At 36.6% G+C, this 27,761-nt stretch overlaps 1 protein-coding gene across 1 annotated transcript in view; it reads right to left on the bottom strand.

The window, feature by feature from the left end:
• Positions 1-26,190, bottom strand: part of CDC5L (cell division cycle 5 like) — a 48,506-nt gene extending 22,316 nt beyond the window's left edge. Inside the window, exons 1-10 of the mRNA XM_081295572.1 lie at positions 26,009-26,190; positions 23,093-23,196; positions 21,430-21,591; positions 20,673-20,800; positions 19,890-19,989; positions 14,582-14,800; positions 12,773-12,917; positions 11,020-11,208; positions 2,349-2,497; positions 409-571 (exon numbers count right to left, since the gene is read on the bottom strand). Coding sequence (XP_081151698.1) covers positions 409-571; positions 2,349-2,497; positions 11,020-11,208; positions 12,773-12,917; positions 14,582-14,800; positions 19,890-19,989; positions 20,673-20,800; positions 21,430-21,591; positions 23,093-23,196; positions 26,009-26,053 — 1,404 coding nt within the window. The 5' untranslated portion in view covers positions 26,054-26,190. The remainder of the gene's footprint in view (positions 1-408; positions 572-2,348; positions 2,498-11,019; positions 11,209-12,772; positions 12,918-14,581; positions 14,801-19,889; positions 19,990-20,672; positions 20,801-21,429; positions 21,592-23,092; positions 23,197-26,008) is intronic.
• Between the last annotated feature and the right edge of the window lie 1,571 nt (positions 26,191-27,761).

Raw genomic sequence — 27,761 nt, 5'->3', positions numbered from 1 at the left:
TACATGTACCCCTCAAGAAAGAAAAGTATTCATTAGTAACCGATAAAAATTAAAATGATAAAAGATACAACATTTTCAATATTTACAAGCATATTAACCGTAACAAAGTAGATTTATAAGCACAAAAGATTCCCCCCCTCCCCCGCACTTTCATCAACTCTTACAAATCATTCTTGTTTTCTGGCATTATAGATTCCTAAGGTAAATGAAATCTACACTGGCTGGAATTTTTACTTTGATACCCATAAGATTTTTTTTTTTTCCAATTTTTAGAGCTGGGGATATAGTAACCTCAATGGTAGAGCACATACTTATTAGCATGTGCAAAGCTCTAGGTTCAATCCCCAACATTACCCCCCCGGAAAAAAAAATTCTTTTAAAGAGTATTAAAAGGGAATTGACATTTACCATCTGTTTCACATAAGAGGGATCACTATAGTCTGCCATTCCATCTTCTGGATTAATGTTTAATTTGTCTCTAAGAGGAGTTCTACCTGGGGTAGAATTAGTAACTGGTTTGGGGGTTGTTCCACTCCGAGGAGTCAGCCCTTCAGCTCCATTAGAAGGAGTCCTAGAAAAAGAGAAATCAATTAATAAAAGTGCCACTTATATTTGGATTGTGCTTTCAAATGTTTTTCATATATATTATTCTACAGGGAATATAAAAAATATGGAAAAAACAAAGATTCCAAAAATTATGCCTGGTGGTTTTAAGTTCGTTCTCTAGGTTAAAATAAAGGTTTGGTTTAGTTAGCACAGAATGCTGTATTTTTATTTTATTGACTTCTAATAGTCGTTATGCTTGACAGAATCTTCCTTAAAAAGTAAACATTATTTCAATTTTTTCTTCATGCATTAGGGTGGCTAAGAATAGGCAGTGGGCAGGGAGGCTGGCCAACACCATATGACTTGAGTTCAGTGTATTTGTCTAATCATCTTCTCCTCCCTATCAAGTTGTTGGCTATTACACTATCAGTCATTATTGTCATCATCAACTACATACTTTAAGTAATTCATTGTTTGGAAACCACACACCACACTTTTAAAAACACATCTAGGTATGAACAGGCTCTGGGTGAAGATTAAGAACCTCTTCTAGCAATAAAGTCCATAGACAAAGCCATCGTGGTGGCACAGGCCTGTAATCTCAGCTACTCAAGAGGTTGCAGTGGGAGGATCATAAGTTTGCAGCCAGCCTGGGCAACACAGCAAAACCCCATCTCAAAAAATAAAGAAAAAAGTACACAGACTTTGCAGTAACTTATGTTTTAATTGTTCAAAGCCTTTTGGGGGAGACAAGGGTGCTTACTTCCTGTATCTTGGCTGTGTTCCAGACTGGTGGTGCTGCCATACAGCTGTTCCCAACAGTTGAGGTGTTACCATATAAGACATGGTCCCTGCCCCCAAGGAGCTTACAATCTAGTTGAAAGACAAGACATACACAGGAGAAAAAGGATTAGGCTCTCTTTAGCCTCACAAGAAGTGTTAAATATCATACTGGGATTGGCTGCCAGTGTGTCTCTATTCTGCTTTCATATATAAATCTTAACAATTTAAGGAAAACTAAACCCATAGAAGGACATATTCTAACACTTAAAATTAAACTTGAAATAATCATCCCTTAAAAACTCAAATTCCATTTTAATATGACTAGTTTCCATAACATTTATATCTTAAAGATATTCCTTTTCAAAAGAGTAGCTTAAAATAAAAGAAGTGCAAAAAAATACTGACCACTAGTTAATAACATGCATGTGTGTTTAGGTGTGAATATGGACTGATTATTTGCAACCTACTTTGAAATGCCTTAAAAAATAAAGTGGATTGATAATTGGATAGATACGTGATAAAGCAAATATCAATATCATATAAAGTAAAATGTTAATAATCACAGAAACTAAGTGATTGGGTATATGAATATTTGCTTTGCCATTCTTGCATATTTTCTGAACGTTTTAATTTTTCACAGAAAAATGCTAAGGAAAAGCAATAAGACATACATTAATTTTTATACATTTTTTATAAATTTTTAAAAATTTTATACAATTTTTATAAAATTCACCAAATGATCACTAACAATGGATTCATCTAATCTTTAAAATCAAATAAAGTGTTCAGAAACAAGATGCTAGCATCTGAAACTTTGAAAATAAAAATGCTGCCATATGTAACCATTTCTTTGACACTATAAATGTTATTTATTACCATGAGTAAGGAGAAAGCAAAAAAAAAAAAAGCAAGTTGAATACTTATTTATATTCTTTGTCAACATACTAAAATAAACATGCTGTCCAAATTCTTGGATTCAAGTTTTCCTAAAACATAAAATATGTTTATTTTTATAATACCTGAATGGGGTAGAAAGAACTGTGTTTGGAGTCTGTACAACTTGCCGCTGTGGAGTCACGCCTGAGAAGTCACTTTCATGCAATGGGGTATTAAGTCCACCTTTTAATGGGGTGTCCACATTGGTCAAGGCCATGAGGTTCTGGGCTTCCTATTAAAAGAAACAAGGAAACATGTTAATGGTCTAGATAAGCTAGCAGAATTCTCTCTTTTGATCCTATTATAAAAATCTTTAAGCAGCCACAATTCTTAGTTTCTTAGTGAAAACCAAGAGAGAAAACAAATATTGTGCCACGACAGATTTCAATACTTCCATCCCTCTGTCAATCTAAGACATCACAAGTCACAATTTCTGGAATAAAGTTTTATATGTCAAGGTATGTTATAGTCTCACATATGAAATTGCCATTGTCCAAAAGCTTCTCCTATTACCTGTGCCATACCTCTTTTTATTTAAAAAATAAAGAGAGTGTGAAAGAGGAGAGAGAGAGAGAGAGAGAGAGAATTTTCTAATATTTATTATTACCATACCTCCTTTTAATCATAACATACTAAAAATTCAAATTTCCCAATGTGAGCTAAGGCCAAATGTCAGAACAACTAGGTTTAAGTCTGGTTTCATCACTAATCCTTTATCCAGTCTTCATAAGCATCTCTGAGTCTCAGTGTCTTCTACTGGGAAATTAAGATAATTCCAAGTGACCAATACACTTCACAACACTCCAACAATCGGGTTCCTTTCAGAGGTCATGCCTGATATCTGGGAAGAAATGACTACCTTTCCTTTCATCCCTCCACCATAACCCTTTCTTCCATACTTCCTTTGCACCTACAAATCTCTTAATCCCCAATTCAGAGCCTATGACAGGCTTTATTTTCCAAAGATGGTCACAACCAAATCTCTCACACTGCATGTTTGATTCAGCATCAATAACGAAAAAGTAGGGTTCTAGATCCCCCACCCTTGAATATAGGTAGCCTTGTCATTCACCTGAAACCAACAGAATATATCACAAGTGACATTGCTTGACTTCAAAGGCTAGTTTAGAAAAACTAATGCCTTTTTCCACCATGTTTACTGGAACACTCACATGGGAGTGCTGAGATACCACATGAGAATTTAAACTGTTCTGAGTCCACCATGCTTGGAGAAAACCCAAGCCAGATTCACTACATATTCCCAGGAAAGAAGCCAACCAACAATCAGCATCAACCACCACATATGGAAAGATCTATCAAGCCACCCTCAAGTTCTGAGTCTTCCTACCTGAAGCCCTAAATATTATAGAGCAGAGACAAGGCACTTTTTTTTTTCATGCTCTGGGCAAATTTATGGCCCACAGAAATCATCAGCACAGTAAAATGTATTAGGACACTAAGTTTTGAGGTAACACAAAACTAACCAGAGCAAGATTTATTCCATAATTCTGAATATCTCTATTAATGAGAAAGAGTCTTGAATTTCAGATTATCAAAGTTCTATTTGTGTTTTTTGCTATTCTAAATACAAGTCATTTCCTGGAAAGAAATTCATGTGGGTTTAAAACTTCTGCATAGGAAGGATCAACCAGCAAAACCTATCCTCCCAGAAGAATAGAATATGACCAATCATATATGCCAATATTTCAGGCAGGCAAAGGCATAAAATACATTATATTTAAAGATCCCCCAAAACGGACACGCTGAGAAGTAGAAAGTCTGACACAATATGAGATTCCAGTAGAATTCTAGTGCATCAGAAAGCTATCTCTACATTGAGGATCATTCTCTTATCAATTGTGTTACACAGGAATGTTTTCCAGAATACCCTTTCCCATCCATATGGTTCAAAAGTAAAATAAAGGTAAAGGAAGAAATAGAAGTAGATGTGGCAAAGATGAGGCAGCAACCACTACACTCTGAAGGTTGTTTGTTGGAGTTGGTGAGACACATGCAGAAGAGCTGGCAAGGTTCAGCATGCCCTTGCACTTCTCTGCCCAACAGCAATCCTGCACCCATCTCTCGACTTCTAGCTGCAAACTCACAGAAAATAATAGCCACAAAGAACCAACACCCTCCACAGCCCGCTTCATGCCTAGCTTCCAATTTCCCTACAAACTCTCCTTTTCAGATCTTTACTTCCCTAGCTTTTACTTTTTGTGCATAAATCCAATTCTTTTAACAAATTCCTAATTCTATTATATTCATGCTGGTTCTGTTCCCCTTAATGAACCCTAACCAATGCACCCTAGGACTAGATCAAAGGAAGCCATGAGACAAAATTCCTCTTATCCCTGGCTACCCACCTTGGCAACCTTGGCACCTATATCATGCATAGAACAGAGGCATCTAACAAATAAAAGCTTACAAAGTAAAGATCAATTTACCACATTTTTCATTAAAATAACGGATATTTTATCACAGCTAACCAGACTAAATTCTCAACTTCTGTCAGTTTGTCTTAGAGGTTCCAAAGAGCTTCAACCAGCTGGGATCACTGAATACCTTATTGTGGCAGAGACTGCTACCTGTCACCAAAAGTATTCTCTCCTTCCATTATCAAAAGCCTCCATTTTAACCAGGTTTCCCAAAACAAAACTACATAACCCAGTAGCTCAGTATGGTTATATATCTAAGTTCTGATCAGTGTGACAGAAGGAGAAACGACGAATGCAATAGACGGGTTCTTAGAAAGCGAGACAGCAGTCCTTGTTCTCCCTTCCTCCTTCCTGCCAGCTAGAGGCAGAAAAGATGGCTGGCACTGTAGCCACTGTACTTACCAAAGGGAGAGATACTGTTAAGGAAAGCCAGGCATGGGACAGAACAAAACAGACCACCCCTGACACCAGAAAGTACCATACAAGCCCCAGTCTGTTTATCTCTCAACATATAAAACATAAAATAAACCTCTATTCTATGTAGGCCACTGTTATGGTTTTCCATTAGAACCAAACTTTATTCCAACAAAAACATTTTTCAGATAACTACCCAAAATCTTTTAGAAGATAAATCCAAAACTACAAGCCCTAAACACTGCATATGTCCTAGCCTCTTGATATTTTTTCAAAATAACTATTCTCTATATTAAATATTTTCTCGTTATTACCTCAACACTCTTTCAATCAGTCTTCAAAGTCTATACTGAACACACAAAAGGATAACATAAAGCTATAGGAATCAAGACAGTGTGGTCCTGGTATAGGACCAATGGAACAAAATTCAGAACCCAGAAATATTCATGGTTAACTGGATTTTTTCAAGGGTGCCAAAATCATACAATGGGGGAAAGAGTATTCAAACATGGTGCTGGAAAAGCTGGATATCTGCATGCAAAAGAATAAAGTCGGACCCTTATCTCACATCACCCAGTAAAATGAACTCAAAATGAGTCACAGACTTAAATGTAAAAGTTAAAACTATAAAACTTTTTGAAAAAGAAGAGTAAATCTCCCTGACTTTGGACAGTGCTGCATAAGGCTAAATGCAAATGCAAAAAAAAAAAAAAAAAAAATTGAACTACGCATCATGAAATTAAAACCTTCTGTGCTGCAACTGACAACATGAAAAAAGTAAAAAGACAACCCAAAAACTGGAAGAAAATATGTACAAATTATATATCAGATTAAGGACTAATATCTAGAATATACAAAGAATTCTTATAATTCAATAAAAAGATAAATAGCCCAACTGAAAAATGGGCAAGGGATATGAGTAACCATTTCTTCAAAAACGATTTAGAAACATAGCAAATAAGCATGTGCAAAGATGCTCTATATCTGTAGCTACCAGGGAAATGCAAATCAAAAACACAATATGATACCACCCCCAGATGTATGACCATAGGATGGTTATAATCAAAAAGACAGAGGATAACAGTGTTGGTGAGAATGTAAAAAAAAAAAAAAAAACAAACAAAACTGCAACTGTCACATATCTCGATAGAAGGGTAAAAGGGTAGAGCTGCTCTGGAAAACGGTCTGACAGTTCCCCAAAAAGTTAGATGCATTATTACCATAAGACCCAGAAATTCCATTCCTGAGTATTCATCCAAGAAAATGAAAACCATGTCCATACAAACACTTGTTCAAAGCACCATTATTCACATAGTAAAAAGGTAGTCAATACCCAAGTGAAAATCAATTCATTAATGGATAAAGAAAATGTGGTATATAGTGGAAACATTATTTAGCAATAAAAAGGAATGGAATACTGATACATCCTACAGTATGGTTAAATCTTGAAAACAGTACATTAAATGAAAGAAGCAAGTCAGAAATGATTTTATGATTCCATTCATATGAAATGTGAACAGAGAACACCAGAGAGACAACTACAGGGCCTAGGAGGTTTGAGGGGAATAATAAGTGACTGTTAATGGGATGGGGGTTCCTTTATAATTGATGAAAATATTGTATAATTATGATGATGGGTGCTCAACTCTGCAAATACTATAACAAATTAATTATATGCTATATTATATCTCAATAAAGGTTTTAAAAAATAACCTCCATTAAATAGTCATTATGTTACCTAATAATGCAATTTTTCCAAAAATAAAAACAGCTTTACTGTTTTCCTTTAAAATTCTCAGTGCCAAATAATTACAGTGCAAACTTTTTCAAAGCACTATTTAAAAAAAAGGAAGACATGATATTCCTCTGTCAGAGAAGGCATGGAAAAGCTGAAGTATGAATAAAGTAACCAAAACAAGAATATATATCCTTCTGGGCTTTGCATTTTAATTAAAAGTCTGGAGAAGTATGCAAGAAATGCTGAGCCAGATCAACACAGAGCATCTATAAGAAGCATCTATAGCACTCCAAGCCACCAGAAGAGGGTGGCTACCAGGATTTTTACAACACCTACAGTCATTATCATCCCCTATTATTAACAGGCTTATTCCATTAATAATTTGATTCCTGTATGTATTTTGCACTATTTAGGGCCCTTCATGTTTCTCCTGTGAATAGTTAGCAGAATTTTCTCTTTCCCAATCTGAAACTAAACAAGTTTACCTGACATTCTACCTGGTTATAATACCCCAGAACACATCTTTATTTATGCTCAGGGTCCAAAAGAATCACAAAATTGCTTTATAAAATCTCTGATATACTAGATATTTTAGTAATTTACTTATGAAACCCTATTTCCAAGCCTCCTCAAAGTCTTGAGTTGCATGATAAAATAACTAATGTGCATTAATTTATGAACTTGCATGAACAATACAAAATGATAATAAAAGCTTTTCAGGGAAAAACTCTTCAGAGAGAACAATAAAGGCTTTCTAAACTAGGGGATCCCAGAAGGTGTTAAAAGCAAATTATTATTATGAAGAAAAAGAAAGGACATATAAGTTTGAACTTTATATTGGAGGCATTCAGCCTTTTTTCCTCAGGTGGGTCCCAAAAGGGTAGTCAGTTGTTCACCCTTTAGGCAGGATATTAAAAGCTGCTTCTCTGAGGAGTCTCATAAATTTTGATGAAGCAATATTGACATCAAGAAATTCCAACAAAACATCCCAGTCAGATCAGCCTCCAGAGAAGCTGGGAGTCAAGGAGCCTCACCCACATACAAAGAGTTTATAGTCAGCTTACAATTGCCCCTCACCTCTACATACAGGAAAAGAATCAAAGATCACCAAACATTTCAGAATACATGCTTATGAATGGTAGAGGAAACAAAACACTTAAGAGATTATAAAAAGGGAAAAACCTTGTAAAATTAAAACAAAATCATGATTACCAACAGTCCCAGAGAAGAGAAGATGTTCATGAAATAAGAATGGATGTTAAAAAAACACTAAACATGTTTTTAAAAAGCTCCTAGATATCACAGAAAATCATCTAGAGGGGAAAGAAGACAAAAGTTGGAGGTCTGTAAAGTGACTGATGAAAAGGAAGATTTTTTTTTTTTTAATTCAAACTAATTTTCAAGAATTAAAGGCCACAAGCCGGGTGCGGTGGTGCACACCTGTAATCCCAGCAGCTCAGGAGGCTGAGACAGGAGGATTACAAGTTCAAAGCCAGCATCAGCAACAGTGAGGCAATAAGCAACTCAGTCTGTGTCTAAATGAACAATACAAAATAGGGCTGAGGATGTGGCTCAGCGGTTGGGTGCCCTCAAGTTCAATCCCTGGTACCAAAAAAAAATAAATAAAATAAAAAAGAATTAAAGGCCACAAGTCTCTAGAATTAAAAGATCCACCAAATACTTAGCAGAGTGACTGAGAAAGATCCACACAAAAAACTAAGGATGTGAAAAAGGAGATCACAAACACTTCCAGAGAAAGAGGAACTAGCTTTCCTACTAATAATCTGAATAACACAGCCATAGGGGAAGCCAGAAGATACAGAAATCAACCTTAATATCTATCAACAGAGGAAGGAATCTTTAAAATGTGGCATATACACAAAGAACATTATTCAGCCTTAAAAAAGAAATCCTAGCATTTGGAACACTGACGAAACTGAGAACATCATGTTAATTGAAATGAGCTAGGCACAGAAAGACAAATACCCCATGATATTATTTGAAAATGTTAAACTTTTAGAAAGAAAAACAATGGTTACCAGAGGCTAAGGGATGGGAGAACCCGAAACGAAATTTCTGTTAAACACAAGAAATATACTGATCTACTGTACATCATGATGACTCTAGTGAATAACTTGAAAACCGCTAACAAAATAGATTTTTAAGTGTTCTCATCACAAAAAAAAAAATAGTACATGAGGTAATGTTAAATAACTTAATTTAGCCATTCTAAAATATATACACATATCAAAAACATCATGCTAAGCACCAAAAATATATACAATTTTTATTTATATACACAAACTAAATTTTAAAAAAAAATCTACCTTCCATGAATCCTTTCTCAGAAAGCTAGTGAAGGATATTATGCTTCATTAACAAGAGAATAAACCAAGAAAGCCAAAGTCATGGGAACCAGAAGAAAGAGAACCTAAGGGATTTTCTACAGGGACAGTGAAGGGAAATTGAAAAAAAAATTTAAAATAACAATAAAAATCATGCTGTAAACAAGATCCAGTGAGTTATTGGTCCTAATTAGAGCATCTCAAAGTTCTAGGAAAGACTTTGTTATAAAATACAGACCTTTTGAAATTAAAACCTCTGAAAAAGGTTTAGCTCCTGAGCTTCCTCATGCTGTGAATGGAAACAAAAAACTAGCCCCTGTGTTTCCTAGCCAACACTGCCTAGCTATATCTGCGAAATTTCACCTCCTGGCTTTTGTTTCTATAAATTTTAACTGCTTCTGTAAGCTTCTATGTGACTAACAAAAGAAGATAACAGGGGCTGGGATTGTGGCTCAGCGGTAGAGCACTTGCCTAGCACGGGTGGGACCCAGGTTCAATCCTCATCACCACATAAAAATAAAGGCATTGTGTTGTGTCCATCTACACCTAAAAGAATAAATATTAAAAAGAGAGAGAGAGAGAGAGAGAGAGAGAGGAGATACAATCTTAACTGCTTCTCTCCAGTTTGACAAAATTGCATAAAATTCATTTTTCCCTTTTACATTTATTTCTTATGCAGATGGGTAGCCAGCCAGTTATCCTGTTAGGTACCCTGGCTTGACTGCTGGTAACCTTTAGAAAGATGAGATTATATGAAGTCTGACCAGAACACAGGAGACTGACAGCATATACAGTCTATAATTCAATTAATGCTAAGTATTCAAAAAATTCATTACCTGAGTAAAACAAATGTGAACTCCAATACAAAATGCTGTACAACAAAGCACAGTATTATGCTATATATTATATACAAATATGTATTTACATAACATATGTTATAAGGCACATCATGATTCAGGAATAAACAAGGTTTACAGAGTCATAAATCCAACCATGAACCAAAACTATATTTTAACTGTAATGGACGATGGTACTATAATTGACAATGAGAGAACTGAAAAAGTCTATATGCATGACTGAGACATAGGGACAAACGTCCAAATTCTATACGGAGAAACAACAAAACAATGAAGTCACAAGTATCTTAGCAATACGAAAATAAAAACAAAGAATTGTAATTGGTACCTCTACAGAGCAAGCAATGAGGGGCACAATTGTTTTTCTTACTAAGCCTTACACAACCATTGATTCTTGGATCAAGACCTTGAAATTATGTTTCTGACTATGAGAGAAAAGAAAATGAGATGTAAGGATACCAAAATTCTCAATAGTGTTTTCCAGGTTTGAGAAAAATCTGTCTCTGGCATACAGACACCTGTGGAACACAAAGAGCTGTGGATATACCATGTGTGAGGGAGAGTGATGAAATTATTACCACTGACATATGATGTCAAGCCAATGAGAAAATGCAAGGCAGTTTCTAAAATCACTGCACATACAACTCATTTCTTGCCAGGATTGCTAGGCAATGTGAAAAATTTAAATCCTGTGCTTTACTGACAGGTATAAAAGACTAGTGAAGGTAGAAGGACTTGATTCAAAATTGTTATAATAATGTAGAAATAAAATCACCTAATAACTGAATCTGCTGATTTAGCTTCTCTACTAGACAAATGTTTCAGGATCTATTCATTCAGGACTCAGTTTCAAACTGCTGAGACCCTGAAAGAAACAAAACCAAACCACTTAGTGTTCTCCTTTATGATACCTTAAATATAATAATGAACGCAAAAGGCTCCTCTACTATGTGACACCATACCTGCAGAATTCTGTCCTGGGAAGCTGGCGTTCGGGGTGTTCTAAGAGCAATGCTATTGTTGGTGACATTGTACTCAGACAAAAGAGTACTGGAAGCAGAGTTTGTTATGCCAGATTCCTCAGCAGTCTGACGTGCAATTTCACTTGCTTGGCCTACTTTTACAACTTCCTGAAGTTCTGCATCTGAAATCTAAAAAGACACAATTATCACAGTAAGCAGCATTTTAACTGAGGACCAACACAGATTAAAATTTCCATATTCTAGAAAGATAAATTGCTGAAGCTATATAGAACACACAGGGTCACTGCACTACCCCTAACTTTTTTGACTTTAAAATTTCTATTTTTAAGCCAGGTGTGGTGTGCACGCTTGTAATCCCAGCAGCTCAGTGGGGCTGAGATAGGAGGATCGCGGGTTCAAAGCCAGCCTCAGTAACAGTGAGGCACTAAGCACCTCAGAGACCCTGTATCTAAATAAAATACAAAACAGGGCTGGAGATGTGGCTCAGTGGTTGAGTGTTCCTGAGTTTAATCCCCAGTACCCCCGCAAAAAAAAAAAAAATTTCTATTTTAAAAATTTTAAAAGCCTTTCCTACATGCCATGGGGATAAAATTCATCTATGATACAGAATCAAGCTACAACTGCTATATTGCCATACTGAAATTCTTTCAAACTAATATGCTTATGTACCAAGAACATAAAATAATAGTTTTTGTACAAAACTATCCATATGGGAAGGAAAAATACTATATAAAAATATCAGAGAGTCTACTGAATCACAAGATCCTTAAGAAAATCTAAAGGTAATTTTGCCAAAATAAATATTCTAAGGGGTGTTAAGGGGAAATTTTCAGACAAAATTAAACTTAAAAATACTACTAGAAAGAGCAACATATGACAAAATTCAATTATGTTCATGCCCACAAGTCTTTTGTTGAGGCAGCCAAAAGACTTCTGGGGAAACAAACTCTGCTGGTCTCCTAAGTCCTTACCTCTACTCCGTTAAACCTGTCTGATTCTGAAGAGCTATACTACTCAAAACAAGAGGTTACTCAAAGTTCCCTTGTTTCTGACCAACTATTACTAAGTCAAAGGACTATAATAAACTGAATGAGGAAATATTTGTATTTTTCTTTTCCACAATTCCCACACTGACTTTTCAGAGCTGTTTCTCATATATACACGCACGCACACACACACGCACGCACATACACAAAAATATTTTTAGTGTGTGTGTGTGTTTCTAAGATATAGATGGATACAATATAAACTTTATTTTTTTATGTGGTTTTGAGGATCAAACCCAGTGCCTCACAAGTGCTAGGCAATTACTCTACCACTGAACCAGAACCCCAGCCCATTTCTTTTCTTTCAAAAAGAAAAACATGATATAACAAAACACACCCTGAAAGAAAGCAGCTTGAATTTCACCAAGCCAGACCATACCTATCCTGATCAACTACAAATAAGTGGCCAAGAGCCATAGCTGGTGACAAATTGCTGAGTGTTAACAACTACTTATTAAACCATCATGAGCAGTTTAAGACTTCATATACTAACTTACACAGAGAAGCTGTTGCTTATTTATCATATTATACCACAATAATTTATCATTACACACGTGGCTCACTCATTACACTAATTTCTTAAGGGCACTCATAATAAGCCTGAAAAAAAGGCCCTCAAATATTTGCTGAATAAACGAAATGAGCTTGTAATTCATAAAATAAAAAAACTATTTTTATCAGATTACCTGAGGAGCAGGAAGAACTAGTTTGCTTCTCTTTTTAGTAAATTCAGAAACACCACTAGTTTGAAGAATAGCTGATGGCAAATCAGATTCTTTTTTCCTTTTTAAATGCTGTTTGTCTTTTTTTCTATCTCTTCCTTCTTTTTCACTATAATGAATCAAGATAGAGAAGAAGAGATTTTAAGTTATACCTTGGCAATAACAGCAAAATCCATTTAATTATTCATATCCTTTGAAAAACAATCTTATTTCTAAAGAAAATAACTTAAAAAAGCAAAAATAATATACACAAGCTGTTAGTATATTCAAAAATGAAAACTCAAATAGTAATAAAATTATTAAGGGGATACATTAAGTACTAAAAATTAAAACATAACCTGAAGATAACACAACCTGTGATAACAAATATGCAAAACATCACGTATAAGGGCAAAAAAACCACAATTCCTATATTGTGATTATATTCACATAAAAATATGTGTGCACATAAGATGAATGCACAAAAAAGGAACAGTAAAGGAGATGAAATAAAAACATGAATTTTAAATTTCTCCTTAATATTGTTATTATATTGTTGATTTTTAAAGTATACAATTTTTTAAAAGGGTATTACTGAAAAACACACCCAAAAGTTGTTAGAAGCCTAAAGCCAGGATCAAAGCAGTCTTTCAAAGCTCCTATACCTTCTTTCCTTCTGCCTGTTTTCTTTTCCCCCCAGCTAGTCTACTCCTTCCAAACAATGAGTTTTCCTCTTTAATCTCTTTATTCATAGGGCCCATAAAGCAAGGTCCTGCTTTGAAAAATATATACAATCAAGTACATTCAAGTAAATCCTATTTTACAGTGGCTGATATCTGCTTAGGAACTGTTCATGTAAACAGAAATGGAAAGTAAACAGAGAGAAGCAAACAAAAACTTCTTTGACAAGTATAAAATATTCTCCCTATATTAAGCAGATTTAAGATTTAAGAAAACTTTGTAAAAAAAAAAAAAAAACTCTTAAAAGTAGGTGAAATGGGGCTGGGGTTATAGCTCAGTGGTAGAGTGCTTGCCTCACACGCATGAGGCACAGGGTTCAATCCTCAGCACCACATAAAAATAAATAAAGATATTGTGTCCAAAAAAAGAGGTTTAAAAAAAAAAAAACAGATGAATCCTCTGTACTCTAAGACATAAACATTTATAAATATACATACTTATCCCCATCAAGTGGGAAACTTAAGAATGGAAAACATTGGTAAGATTTTTCTTTTAATTTCATTTTAATAAAAACATGGTAAAGTTTTTACTCAAAAAACATACCAGTCCAGATATTAACAGATTTTTTTTCAGGCTATTAGTAAAACATCTGATTTGTCCACAATTGTACCTAAATGTTAAGATGTGATTTAGTGAGTAAATAGTCAACTAAGACCTGGTTGTGGTGCTGCACACCTATAATCCCACAGACAGGAGGCTGAAGCAGGAGAATCTCAAATTCAAAGCCAGCCTCAGCAACTTGTGAGACCCTCATCAATTACTGAGACACTGTCTCAAAATACAAAAGAAAAACAGGCTGGGGGTGTAGCTCAGTGATATTCACCCCTGGGTTCAAATCCACAAAGAACCAACCACTATAAATCAACAACACAGCATTCTGTGCTAACAAAATGAGAGACAGGGTCACACTTGTTTTCTCAGAAAGGTGAACACATTACATAAAAACAGCATAAGCAGGCCACATTTTGCTAAATCATAAAAATTTGGCTCTGACAATAACAATACAAAATTCCCATTATACCTTTCTATTTCCAGATCAGAAAGGCAACTTACGATCTTAGCTCCCCATCAAGATCCTGTTGTCTTAATTTCCTAAAATCTGCATCAAGGGACTGGTAATTTTCCTCAGAAGTATCATAAAAACCAAGAGCAGGCTTTTTTTCAAATGGGATTTCAGCATTATAATCAACTCCTCTCTTCTTTTTTCTTTTCTTCTGAATTTCTATGCCAGCTGCTCGAAGTTCTCTTCTTTTTTGAAGGGCAGCAAGACGCCTGAAGAAAAAGAATACAAAATCACCTTGAAAATCATGTATCATGGGGCAAAGATGGATTATCCAACAGAGTTAAGAAAACGACCTGGTTATTTGAGATAGAAATATTTATTGTAAACCATCATCTCATACTGTTCACCAAAACAAATCCCAGTTTTGATTTAAAGGTGTACACACACATATATGCACATAAAGCAACATGAAAAATCAGAACAAACGATATGTAATTAGGTATCCTATCTCTGGATAAGAATGTACTTGCTCAATATAAATTAAAGTCAAAGAAAAATATCAACAGATTTAAAATCTAATTTTTACAACAGCAGCACTATAAAAACCAAAAATGAAATAAAAAGGCAAATTATAGGGAAAATATTTGCAATTAATATTAGAAATGATTAAATATAAAAAGTCAATGCTCCAAAGGGTGGGGGAGAACAAATGAAAATAACAAAGTTTTATTTGATAAAGAATCACAAATTAATAGGCACCATTTGTATATCTAATTGATACCATCCCACTTATTTTAGTGAGAAAGGTATAAAAAGTAGAAAGCCTCCCAAAAAGGTAATGAGAAAATAAACTGGGACAGCTTTCTCCAAAACAAATTTAGAAATATGTATTAAAAGCCTAAGGTTTTTCATACCCAGCAATTTTACTTCTTAGCCTCTAGCCTAAGGAAATAAATCAGAACATGAGCAAGGACTTAATGAGAAGACTGTTCGTAATAGTAGATAACTGGACATAATCTAAACATCCATCAATAAGAAATTAATTAAATGAATCTGTAACATGCCTATAAGACAGGATATTATACAGCCATCTATGTAACCTTTAGAAAAGACATACATCTCCTCTAACAGACATGTCAAGAGGCCCAAGTGCGTAAAAATTGTTTACACACTAAAGAGCAACATGCAAAAATTACCTATCAGTGAATATGGGGATGATGTGAAGGATGTCCACCAAAATTTAACCATGATTGTCAGTGAAGGTGGAATTCCATCTAAAAAAGAAAACTTTTTTTCTTTGAACTTTCCCATGATGCTATAACTTTAATGATTTAATGACAAGAAAAGTTGCTCCAAATATTAAAAGGAAGGAAAACAAGTCACAAAACAGTATATATAAAGGTGATTCCCAGTGTGAGTGCATGAGGAAGTCCATAAATCCCTATCCCCAAAGGCACTGATGAAAAAACAACTAGAGCTGGGGATGTAATTCAATGGATAGCACTTGGCTAGCATGCTCAATATCCTAGGTTCAATCCCCAGTACCACCAAAAACAAACTAATCTTGGGACTACAGATGTGGCTGGCTGGTAAGGCACATGCCCAGCATGTGTGAGGCGCTGGGTTCAATCCCCAGCACCACAAAAGAAAAACAACGACAAAAAATAACCAATTAAAGTTTTGGAAAGGATCTTAATGAAATATGGCCAAAAATATAAATTTAATTCAAGAAAATTTACTTAAACTCAGCAAGAAAGCAAACAAAAGGGGTCAGGGTTGTGACTCAGTGGTAGAGCACTTGCCTAGCATGTGTGAGGGACTGGGTTTGATTCTCAGCACCATATATAAATATATAAAATAAAGTCCATCAACAACAAAAAAATATTTTTAAAAAAAAAGCAAATAAAAGTATAGCAGCTGAAAAGAGACCCACTGTCTCCTACCCCTCCAGCTCAAGGAGAAAGAAACATCATTCCACACAGCCAAGAATGTAAGGTTCCCTCTTCCTACCAGCTCCCAGTGTTAGGGCTTTCACTTCAGGAAAAGCAGGACATCAGAATTTCTTACCCTGCCACCAGACACCCACTTGCAGAAGCTGAATACCATCAAGAATGACTGAGAAGTAGAGCTCCCCTGTTTCACCCAAACAGTGCCACCTTGGGCAGAGTATTGCTGAGACTACTACTTGCCCCAGCTTTTGGGATGAGTGTTCCATGCTGAGAAAGACAACACAAGGAGAACTGGGCTACTACACATCACATCATGCTCCCACTGCCCACCAAGCACTCAGTTCATAAAGGAGGAGTGTCACTACTCAGACACTTGCATTGTCAGAGCCCTGGGAAAGAAGCAGGTCACAGAACAGAAGAGCTCCTTCCAAAGGAAATGACTTCATCTGTAGAGTATAGAGAAGTTCTAATCTAAGGATACTCTCAAAAACAGTGGCAATTGTGGTAAAAGGCAATTAGTAAACTAACAAATTTGGGCTGGGATCGTGGCTTAGTAGTAGAGCACTTGCACTGGGTTCTATCCAGTACCACATTAAAAAAAGAAAAAACTATATAAACAAAATAAAAGTATTGTGTCCATCTACAACCAAAAAATGTTTTTTTTAAAAAAAGAAAGAAACTAACAAATTCACTGGAGATATAGGCACAACTATAGGCCCACTAGTTGGCCAGAGAGAAACTGAAAGAGAAAGCTGTAAGGAACCCTCCTGGAGTCAGAACAAATCTTCAACACTGATTCCAGGTACTATCCCTTCAAAGGAGCCCAAACTGACCTGGATCAGGCTGTGGAACAATTTATACCCCGGGACACTGCTAAAAATAATACGCACACAGCTACGTATAGTCAGAGAAAGAGAAGTCAAAGAGATCCCTGCCCAAAACATGCCATCCCTGAAAACATGGGCATATCCAAGATTGCCCCTCCCTAAGAAGCAGCATCAGAGACCACATTTCTTGCCAGGAGGGAAGGAAGCAGAGAACAGACCACTAAAATAATGAGGTTGGTTCACCAAACAAATAAGCAAGCAACTAACAATAAATAGAGATAGGAAGGGGCAGTACCCAGAATTGCTACAATATATCAACTAAAATAAATGTCCAGTTTCCAAGAAAAAAATTAGATAAACATATTACAAAGAAACAGTTACAGGACTGGGGACATGGTTCAGTTGGTAGAGTGCTTGCCTCACATGCACAAGGTTCTGGGTTCAATCCCAGCACCACAAAAAAATAAAAATAAAAAAATAATAAAAGTTTGCACTTGATTTAAAAAAAAAATTACAAGAGAACCAAATAAGATTAACAGCTGACCTCTCATATGTATAAATAAATGTAGGTGGGTTTATGTACACACAAAAATACATCTATATTGAGAGAAAGTTTTGGAAGAATATATTCCAAATATTAATCTTGTTCTTTAAATAATGGAAACAAAGACTTCAAATCACATTAGAAAACCTTTACCACATATTGTTAATTGAATATCACAAATCCTTATAGCAAATGCATATTATACCAGTCATGTCCTCAAAATATAAATATTAACAGGTACTGGAATTAAAAGCATATTACTTTCACAATCAGTAAAAACGCTTTTAAGTTATTAGACTTGTAATTTAACATTTAAATAGTCCTGCATGCACTTTGCATACAAGCCAATCCAACCTGTATGTACAACACAACTTAGAAAAATGTGTTCATTCTACAAGAAAACCTACAAGAAATTGTAGAGTTAAAATCTGCAAAAATATATTGAAAGCAATCGATGTTAGCCAAACTTTGATTTTTCACAAGTGCATCTGCTATAACCCTTGCCCACCCACATGGCTAATAGGCTCTAAAAATTAGGTCTCCCAACAATCTTCCAAACAATTCTTCCAAACAAAAATGGAAAAATAATTTTTTTCAACTTTACATTCTTAACCCTAAAAAGTATAAAGCATAGAAAGTGGTAGAGCACTTACACTGGGTTCTATCCCAGTGACTGAGGCCTAATAGAAAATTTAGCTACTCTCTGGGTTTGTGTTCACTATCCCAAGCCAGTCATACTCCCATCAAAAGTTAATTATACTAGACTAGTGACTGGCCAGCTATGCCAATAGCATAGCATCCTCAGGAATGAAATAATACTCTATCTCAGCATATGGCACTTCAAAGCCATTACTGATGAAACCATCAACACAATGATATTCATCATGTCAGGAAGTACTTCCTGGCTAGCTTGAGGACCACAAAAGGCACTGTGAAGGCCAGGCAGTTACTCCAATGCCTGAATCCCAAAAGTTAATAAGCTGTTATACAGTCCAGATGGTCTATCAACTTCATCTTGGTTTCTGGGCCATGAAGAATATTAATTACAGATTTACCAATAAAAAGCAAACAGAAGAAAGTGGAACAAAATCACAAAATCCTGAGTAAAAGACAATGCCTAAGATATATTCACTCATTTTTTAAAATTACAGCTTTACAGATGTATGTAGTAGTTGGGTACATTCCAGCAATCTCGAATGTGCATAGAAATTGATTTCAGTTCATTATCCCCTGACCCCTGCTTTTCCCTCTTCCTTTTCTCTTGCCACTCCCATTCTCCTTTCTCTACTTTCTTTAATTTATATTTGACTGGTCCTTTACATTACACTATCCTTCCCTCCCCCTTTTCTTTATTTTACTCTAGCTTCTACATATGAGAAAACATTCGACCTTTGATTTTCTGAGTTTGGCTAATTTCACTTAGCATGATATTCTCCATTTCCATCCATTTACCAACAAATGCCATAATTTCATTCTGTTTTATGGCTGCATGTAACTCCCTTGTATATATGCCACAATTTCTTAATCATTTCATCTATTGTGGGCATCTGGGTTGATTCCATAATTTAGCTAATAATCACTAATTATTTAACAAAGATTTCTACAAAAGCCTAAAATTTCGTTCAAGGCTTATGTACTCCATGCTCAGCCAAGTTTCTTATTTCATAGTCGGTGCCCTACTAAGAAAAACCAACTGGCAGTCATGAAAAAGTTAGTCATCTGTGTCCTCCAGTCACTTGACTCCAAGATGCTATAACAGATGAAGCTTTGGTATACTAACAGATCAAATACTAGGTTAACTGTGCATTACTTCCGACATGTCTTCAAAAATTTTTAAACACATATAATGTTTTTCTGTAATTACTCTAAAATGGTTGTTGGGGGGAACAGCAAGTTTTTTTTAGAGTAATAAGGAAGCAATATAGAAAAAAGGACAAGTAAGATTATTATTCACTAAACAGCACTGATAAATAATCTAATTTTAATGGGCTTAAGAACGAACAGACCATTTATTGAAAATGAACTGAGAAAACCACACCTTGCTTCTTCCAATTGTTTCTCTCTTGCTTTCCTCTTGGCCTTCTTTCCCTGAGTATTAGCCAGGCGGGCTCTAGCTTCAGAAAGCATCTCAAGTTCATCTGCAAAAACAAAGAGAACAACTAAGATTCTTTCCAAGCAAGGTATGTAAGATATACCCTAGTGCTTAAAATAAGAAAAAAAAAAAAAAAAAAAAACATAAATACGGTGTAGCATAAAGGAGAAACTAGGTTTAAAACCAGGTTCAACACTTGCTAGCTATGTGACCTTAGTCACCTATTTACCCTCCTTGAGCTATTCCAACTTTACAGGACATTAGGTTAAATAGTTAATAAGCAGCAGACGTGGATCTAAGTCCAATTCCTCTGATTCTTGGTTCAACATCTCACAAAATCAACAAAAAATCTCCATCACAGTCTTATGGTATTGCCTTCTCACAGAGATTAAATGATCTGTCTAAAGACAAAGAAGAACTGAGGTCCAATATCCTGACCTGTTGGATAAAAGAATGAGAAATAGAACCTCATACTTTTGGGAATCTGCACAGTTTGGTTACACTGCTTAAGATATTAAATGAATTGAAAAAATGGAAGACAAAAGGAACTATCCAAAAGAACAACTATTCTATAATAGAATATATTAGAGATATTTGAAAAGATACTTACAATAACAACTAATAATAGAATTCTGAAAAGTCACAAGAGTTCAGAAAGGAATTTTAAAAGTTTAAGAGGCCTGAGGAGTCTATATCAAAGAAACTAATCTCTCACAAGCATACACTCACCCTCATCCATATCAATTGGATCAGGCCGTGCTGGTTTTGTTTCTGGATTTGGATCTATTTCTCCAGGTTTAAGTTTTCGTGGATCATCTGTTGTTTCCTCTTCATTGTCTCTTTGGGCAGTTTTGTCCCTAAAAAAAAGCTTGGATGAGTTACTCAGAGTTATCATACCACTTGGTTCTCCTTCCCCACCACCAAAAAATAAACAAAAAAATAAACAGCTTTACAGATGTATGTAGTAGTTGGGTACATTCCAGCAATCTCGAAATGCTCAATAAATGAGCATTAATAAAGCAATTCTGTCACTGCTTCATCTGAAATAAATAGTATTAAAATTCTCTAATTTCAGAGAGTGCTTTAATTCACTATAAAACAGGATCCAAGCAGCCCCTTAATTGCAAACACAGTGCAGCCATACAAACACAAACACCAACAAAAACACAAATGCTCTAATAGTTCATTCTCAGCAGTATGATTATGGGTGACTTTCATTTGTTCTTTTGCTATTATTTTTTTCCCCAAATTTTCTATTATGAACATGTGTGACCTGTATACTTTTATTCTTTTAAATAAAAAGTGTACACTAAAAGACATAGTTTTAATCAACCACATGACATCTGAAATATAGAGCCCAACAGCTTTAGCTCCTCTGATTTCAGTCACATCTATAATTAAAACTTAAAAGACAGGAAATGCTAAAAGTTTGTTCAGTCTCATTAACATATACACATATTTTAACTGATTTTGAATATTCGCTTACAGGAGAAATTCATAGTGTTCCAAGCACTGGGCTGCTGTTCTTCCAATTATTGGAGCAATAGTCCTCCACTGAGTTGGCATCAACTTAGCCAAGTGCAAGAGTTTTTCCTCTTCTTCTCTGGACCATTCTGTTTTCTTAATGCTTGGATCCAGCCATTCATACCTATTAAAAAGATAGTATTTTATACATTAATCACCTACTATAAATATCTAATTTCCACACTAGATACATTGACTTCTACTATTTGAAAAACATGCTTTCAACCTTCAATTACTAAAGTGCATTTTTTTGACAAGAGACTATTCACTATGTAGTAAACTTATGCCATTTAATATTCTCCATCTTACTACATTCTACTGTATTGTAATTATGTAAGATTCATAATACTTTAAAAAGGTAATTTGGGGCTGGGGATGTGGCTCAAGCAGTAGCGCGCTCGCCTGGCATGCGAGGGGCACTGGGTTCAATCCTCAGCACCACATAAAAATAAAGATGTTGTGTCCACCGAAAACTAAAAAATAAATAAATAAATAAATAAATTTTTAAAAAGGAAATTTGACTGAAACATGATCATATGCCTTCTTTTTCAACTCACTTGTTTTTATTTATTTTTTTACTAGAGATTTTGAAATTATTTGGAAAAAAGACAATACTACCTCATTTTTTTAGTGTTTCTAGTTTTCATAATACTTCCCCATGCTTTCTCACAAAATGTTGGCTTATTTCTTTAAGCATTTCATTATACCCACTAACTGCTGTTTCATTTGCCTGGTATGCTTTTAAGTTTAAATAAAATATTATGACATCCTCTGTCTTTTCTAATATACTCTCAACCCACCTTTTGCATCTAGTACTTCGCTAGATGAGAGGCTGGCAAGTAAGACATAAGTCCTCACAACCTCTAGAGCAAGAACTTAGTGCCACTAAGAGAAACAGAAACCCAAACCACTTCTTCCTCCTAAGAACCATCTACCTCTGCAGTCAAATTTCTACCTTCTGATCCTTTCTTATATCCAAATGCCTAGGAAATTAAGTCACTTCGTACAACCAAAGTTTCTTTCTGGGAGCGGATGGGTAGAGTCTGGGATCATATCACTCATACCAAGAACAAATATAAACAATTTAATGCAGCCACCTCCCTGCAATTTAAAAGGTAACACCATAGATATAGTATTGGCCTACATAGTATTTTAGTGTAGAAATATATAATATTTCAATTCTGTTATGAGAAAACTCAATTATTGTAAGTTTGTTCAGAAAATTAACCATTATATGTCATTTTTTTATTTCTTTGTGAAAATAATTCTTAAAGCAACCAATTTATAAACTTTTAGGACACAATCCATTTATAAGCTGGGGACCATCTGTCCTTAAGATTTTATGCTTCACAAAGTGCTCTCAAACACATTAACACATTTAAAAATGGAGCTTTGATCTCCATCAATTAGTTTCAAGTATTTTTATCCCTAACTGGAAGAAAACAGGGGCAGGGTAAAGGAAATAGAAAAAAAGTCTTGCCTAGGAAGCAAGTAGCAGTTAAGCCCAAAATCCCATTGCCCATTCTATATCCTGATGCCATCTTCGAGACGATTCAAAGAACTGTATATTCGCCTCATCATAATCAAGGTCACTTTTTGTTTTCCATTCTTTAACTGGTACATACCATCTGGCTTTGCACTGCTTTGCTGATTTTCTATGCAGCAATGAGGCAATCCTAGACCACTGGTTTTTCCCATATTTCATTACTGCTGCTTTCAGAATTTCATCCTAAAAGAATTGTCAGAGAGAGTACATTCAATCACAAAATCCAAAATGAGAAAAGACAACATTTAAATTAACTCTTGATTGAGGGGGAGAGGGAACCTCAGGTTATAAAAAATAACGGTAAAAGGGGGACAGGGTGTTGGCTCTCGCCTATAACCCCAGCAACTCTGGAGGCAGAGGCAAGAGGATCACAAGTTCAAGGCAAGCCTTGGCAACTTAGCAAAACCCTGTTTCAAAATTTTAGAAACAGGCTGGGGATGTAGTTCAGGAAAAAAGCACACCTAGGTTCCATCCTCAATATTGGGGCGGAAATAAAGTATAAAAATAACAGCAAGCAAGAATAAAATTTAAAAACTAAGAAGAAATTCCTCAACAAACTGGAAATAGGAACAGCCCACTTTCAGCAACACTACTTCCTGACAGATTAGCAAAAGTATTCTCCATTGTAGCTCTTTCCCTTCAAAAAAGTTTAGTTCATTCATTTATACAATCATTCAAGAAGCATTTCCTAAATACCTACCTTGAAACAGGTCTGTGTATTGGGGAAAAGAGAATCAAACAAGATACATCTACAGCTCAAGAATAACTTGGGGGACTGGAGTTGTGGCTCAGTGGTAGAGCACTTGCCTAGCATGTGTGAGGCACTGGGTTTGATTCTTAACACTGCATATAAATAAATAAAATAAAGAAACAACCTGGGACTCTGGTCATGCACAGCACTGCCTCTCCAGTCCCTTAACATGCACAATGACTCAAGAATTCACATCTCAAGTCCAACCTAAAAACTAAATATTTCTCTCCAACCCCACCAGTCAGCTCACCCAATACAAACATACAATAGTAGTCTCTAAATACTATTTTACCAAGGCACCCAATACAACATACAATGCACCAATCCCTGGACAGCGTGGGAAGCGAAGACGCGGACACCAGGGATGATGAAGCCACAGATTAATGCACTTGGGATATTTTACTTTGGGGATTTTTCCACATCAAACTTGAGCTACATGTCTTGTATTTGAATCTCTGTACTTCATTTCCCCTCCCATTATCAGAAGAGTTTTTAAAAGATTGCAGGGCTTTGGGACAGGATTGTGGCTCAGTGGTACAGCACTTGCCTAGCATGCGTGAGGCACTGGGTTCGATCCCCAGAACCACGTAAAAACAAGAAATAAAGGTATTTAATTTTTAAAAAAATTTTAAAAAGATTGCAGGGCTTTGACACTGCATAGAAATTGTGCTGTTAATTGATTCTGTATAAGTGTCTCTCCCTTAGAAGTAATATCTTGGGGGTGGGGGGCCTAGGGCTGTGGCTCAGTGGTAAAGTGCAAGCCTAACACGCATGAGGCACTGGGTTTGATCCTCAGCACCACATAAAAATAAAATAAAGATATTGTGTCCACCTGCAACTAAAAAATAAATATATCTTTAAAAAAAGAAGTAATCTCTTCTCCAATTTAAACAATATGGTTCCCTAACCACAAGCTGAATAAATTATCACTGCATTTATCTGTAACTTTGTTGAAGTACTGCTATACTTCAATCAAATATATAAGCAGGTATCCATCCACCCTACTAGTCATACCCAAACATCTGCCAAACAACCTATTTCATGTTGGCTAGTATCCTAGGTCCTAAGTCTACCAAGACCAGGTCCTTTTGCAATGCTGACTGGTGAGGGAAACAACAACTAGCACTTACTGAATGACTACTATGTGCCTGATTCTGTTGTAAATACTCCCAACGTCTTAACCCATTTAATCCTCAAGAGCAGTAGGAATTATCTCCTTTAAAAAAAAATGAGGAAACGGAGGTGATAAGAGGTTAAGAAACTTATACATCATCGCACAGAAAGATATGATGCTTGCAAAAGAACAAAACAAACTATAATAAATGGACAAAAGAGGTACCCAAGACTCCTGGGGATGCAACTAACTTTTACAGGGCGGATGAGCAAAGATTCCAAGATGTGTTTCTGAACTAGGTTTGAAGGATGGTCAGGAGGATGCCAAGCAGTAAAAACACAGGCACAAGAGGTAAACAGAGTGCCTGAAGATGCATTCTGGGAACTAGTAAATTCAGTGCAGTCTGAATGCAACCTGCACTAAAACTTAATTTCCATTTTACTCCAGTTCTACTGCCCTTGGGCTCACCCAAGGCATTACCCACTACGTTTTTTGAAAGTAAAAACTGTGGCAGGCAGTTTGTTCTGCCTGGCTTCTATCCAGGGAAAGGCAAGAATAACAGGAAGTTAAGAAAGAGCGAGACCTTGGGATCTGTAGGGAGGACAGACAGGTTATGCCTCGATAACAGATAAGCAAAGCGACGAGTGCATAAACGGGCTCTTCGAACCTGGCACTCAAGTTTCTTTCCCAGTGCAAGGGAGTCAATGAAAACCAAAGTTGTGGCCACAGCAACTGCTTTATTTTTGAGTCCCAGAGACGGAGGGGTTGCACCGACTGAGAGGGTGTTGCCCCAGAAATCAACTCTCGCTGACGTCCCATTTCCCCCGCTAGAGTTCCTCCAAAGGAGGAAGGGGGCGCGCCCTCAATTCAACAAACATTCACTAAGGGCCCAACAGATGCCTCGCAGTGAGCTCAGAGCTTAGCGCCAGGTGGTTAAATCTCGATCCCTTTCCTGGCGGCGCTGAGATAACACACCGCCAGACGAGGTAAAGGCCCCGAGCGTCCGCTCTCGCGCAGAGGCCCCGCGCAGACCCCGCAGGGCATCCTCCTCGCCTCCCAAACCCCCGCGCGCGTGCGCACAGCTGTCGGAGAGGGCGGAGGGCAGCGACCGGCGGGAAAAGGAGACCCACCTCGGTGTTCCTCCACACGCCCCCTTTGATCATAATTCGTGGCATCTTGGCGGCAGAGTGTCCCGGCAAGCGGCCGAGAGGAGCTTCCGAAAAGTAGTAACGGCGACTCGGTCACGAGACCGAAAGCCGCCACTTCCTCCAAACGCGACCTTCTGCTTTGAAGAGAATTGCGCAGGCGCAGGAGGGCGGGCCGACTAGCCGGTCTCGCGAGATGTCGGTAGCTGAAGGGAAAGAAGAGCTCTGTGAAACCTTCAGGGTAGCAAGACTGACATAAAACCATCAAACTGCGGCAGCCGAAGCACCCTGCGCCGTGCGCATGTCCAAGACGGGGTCGGAAGAAACCAGGTTTCTCGCGAGATAGCAAAAGTGGAACTTGGCTAGGAACACAGAGGTGGCGTTGGTCGTGACGTCATTCAGCGGCAGGGGGTGGAAGTGTCAGGAAACGGGTTTCAACCCAGTTGGTCCGCAGAGAGCTTTGTTAATTTATTACTGTAGCATTATATTAAGCATTTCGCTACTAGGAATTTATTCACAGAATGCTCGGGAAAAGGCTCAGTGTTCTAACCCGTAAAAATAGAGAGAATGATGGAATCAATCTCATACGATTATCCTAAGGATTAAATGAGATTATAAACCTGGCACAGTTATCTAATACATAACTGCACAAAAAAAGTGGCAGTGATTATTGCAAGGAGGGCAACGCCACTCACCCCGTCCCACCTCTAGGAGATCCGTGGTTATCCCAGAAATCAACAGACACGTCCCATCAGAGCTTTTCATTCATCATTCATCAGTCTGTGTTGATTTATTAATAAGAGTTGCTATTGATAAGCTCTGGCGTTAGACGAACTCTGGTTAAGTTGGAGTCTTAGCTCTTTTCAGCGTCCTCATCTGAAAAATGGAGCTGAGAATACCTACTTCACAAATTGGCGGGGGGGGGGGGGGGGGCGCACATTGAAATATAACTAAAAGCCAAGGAGGTAGAGATTGTCAAGCTCTCTGCCATCCTAACTCCCAATAACACAGTCTTCTTCACTGTTTCAGAACATCTTTTTGGCACCAGCCCTGAAAACTATGAAAATATTTAGTTAGTGAATCAAGAAACAGCTCTGAGTATTTATATAGTGGCTTTCTCTTTATATTTCTTTCTCCATTTTCCTCTTTTACAAGAGCTGGAAATTTAGGGGTTTTAGGTTTATGATAATTTTTTACCTAAATTTTATTGATGCAATGGTAGCTGAAGGGAAAGAAGAGCTAGGACACCCTCTAACCTAAGACACCCAGGAATTATCTACCAGTGTTTTGGACTATGGAGACTAAGATAGGAAGAAAGCAGGTCACAGATATATTGAAAGGAGCAGAAGAAAGGTGTAGAGAGACTGAAGAGGGCCCAGCCTTGTTAAGAGTCCCTGGATCTATATGTTCCAGAGTCCCAGCTACATCCTTATTCTTGTGTTCTGATAATTAATTTGTTCCCTTTTTGATTTTAGCCAGTTGAAACTGGGTTTCTGTTACTTGTAAGCTAGAGTCCTAACAGAGTTAGGACCAATCCTTTCTCTGAGCCCATTCATATCTAACATTCCAAGAGTCCACGATGGCTTCTTCTTCACACTTAGGACCACTAACTATACCATTGCCACTTTCCTGCCATCTAGAAAAGGGTGCCTCTTCCTCAAGACACTTTAATGTCACTTGCTAGGGGACAAAAAGTTGTCACAAAATAGAGATGTTTTGAAAACAGACCACTCTACTT

Source organism: Spermophilus citellus (assembly GCF_964194105.1).
Source record: "Spermophilus citellus genome assembly, chromosome: 5".
NCBI classification, from domain to species: domain Eukaryota; kingdom Metazoa; phylum Chordata; class Mammalia; order Rodentia; family Sciuridae; genus Spermophilus; species Spermophilus citellus.
The sequence above is the reverse complement of the archived record's forward strand: the minus strand, read 5'-3'. Positions and strand labels throughout refer to the sequence as shown.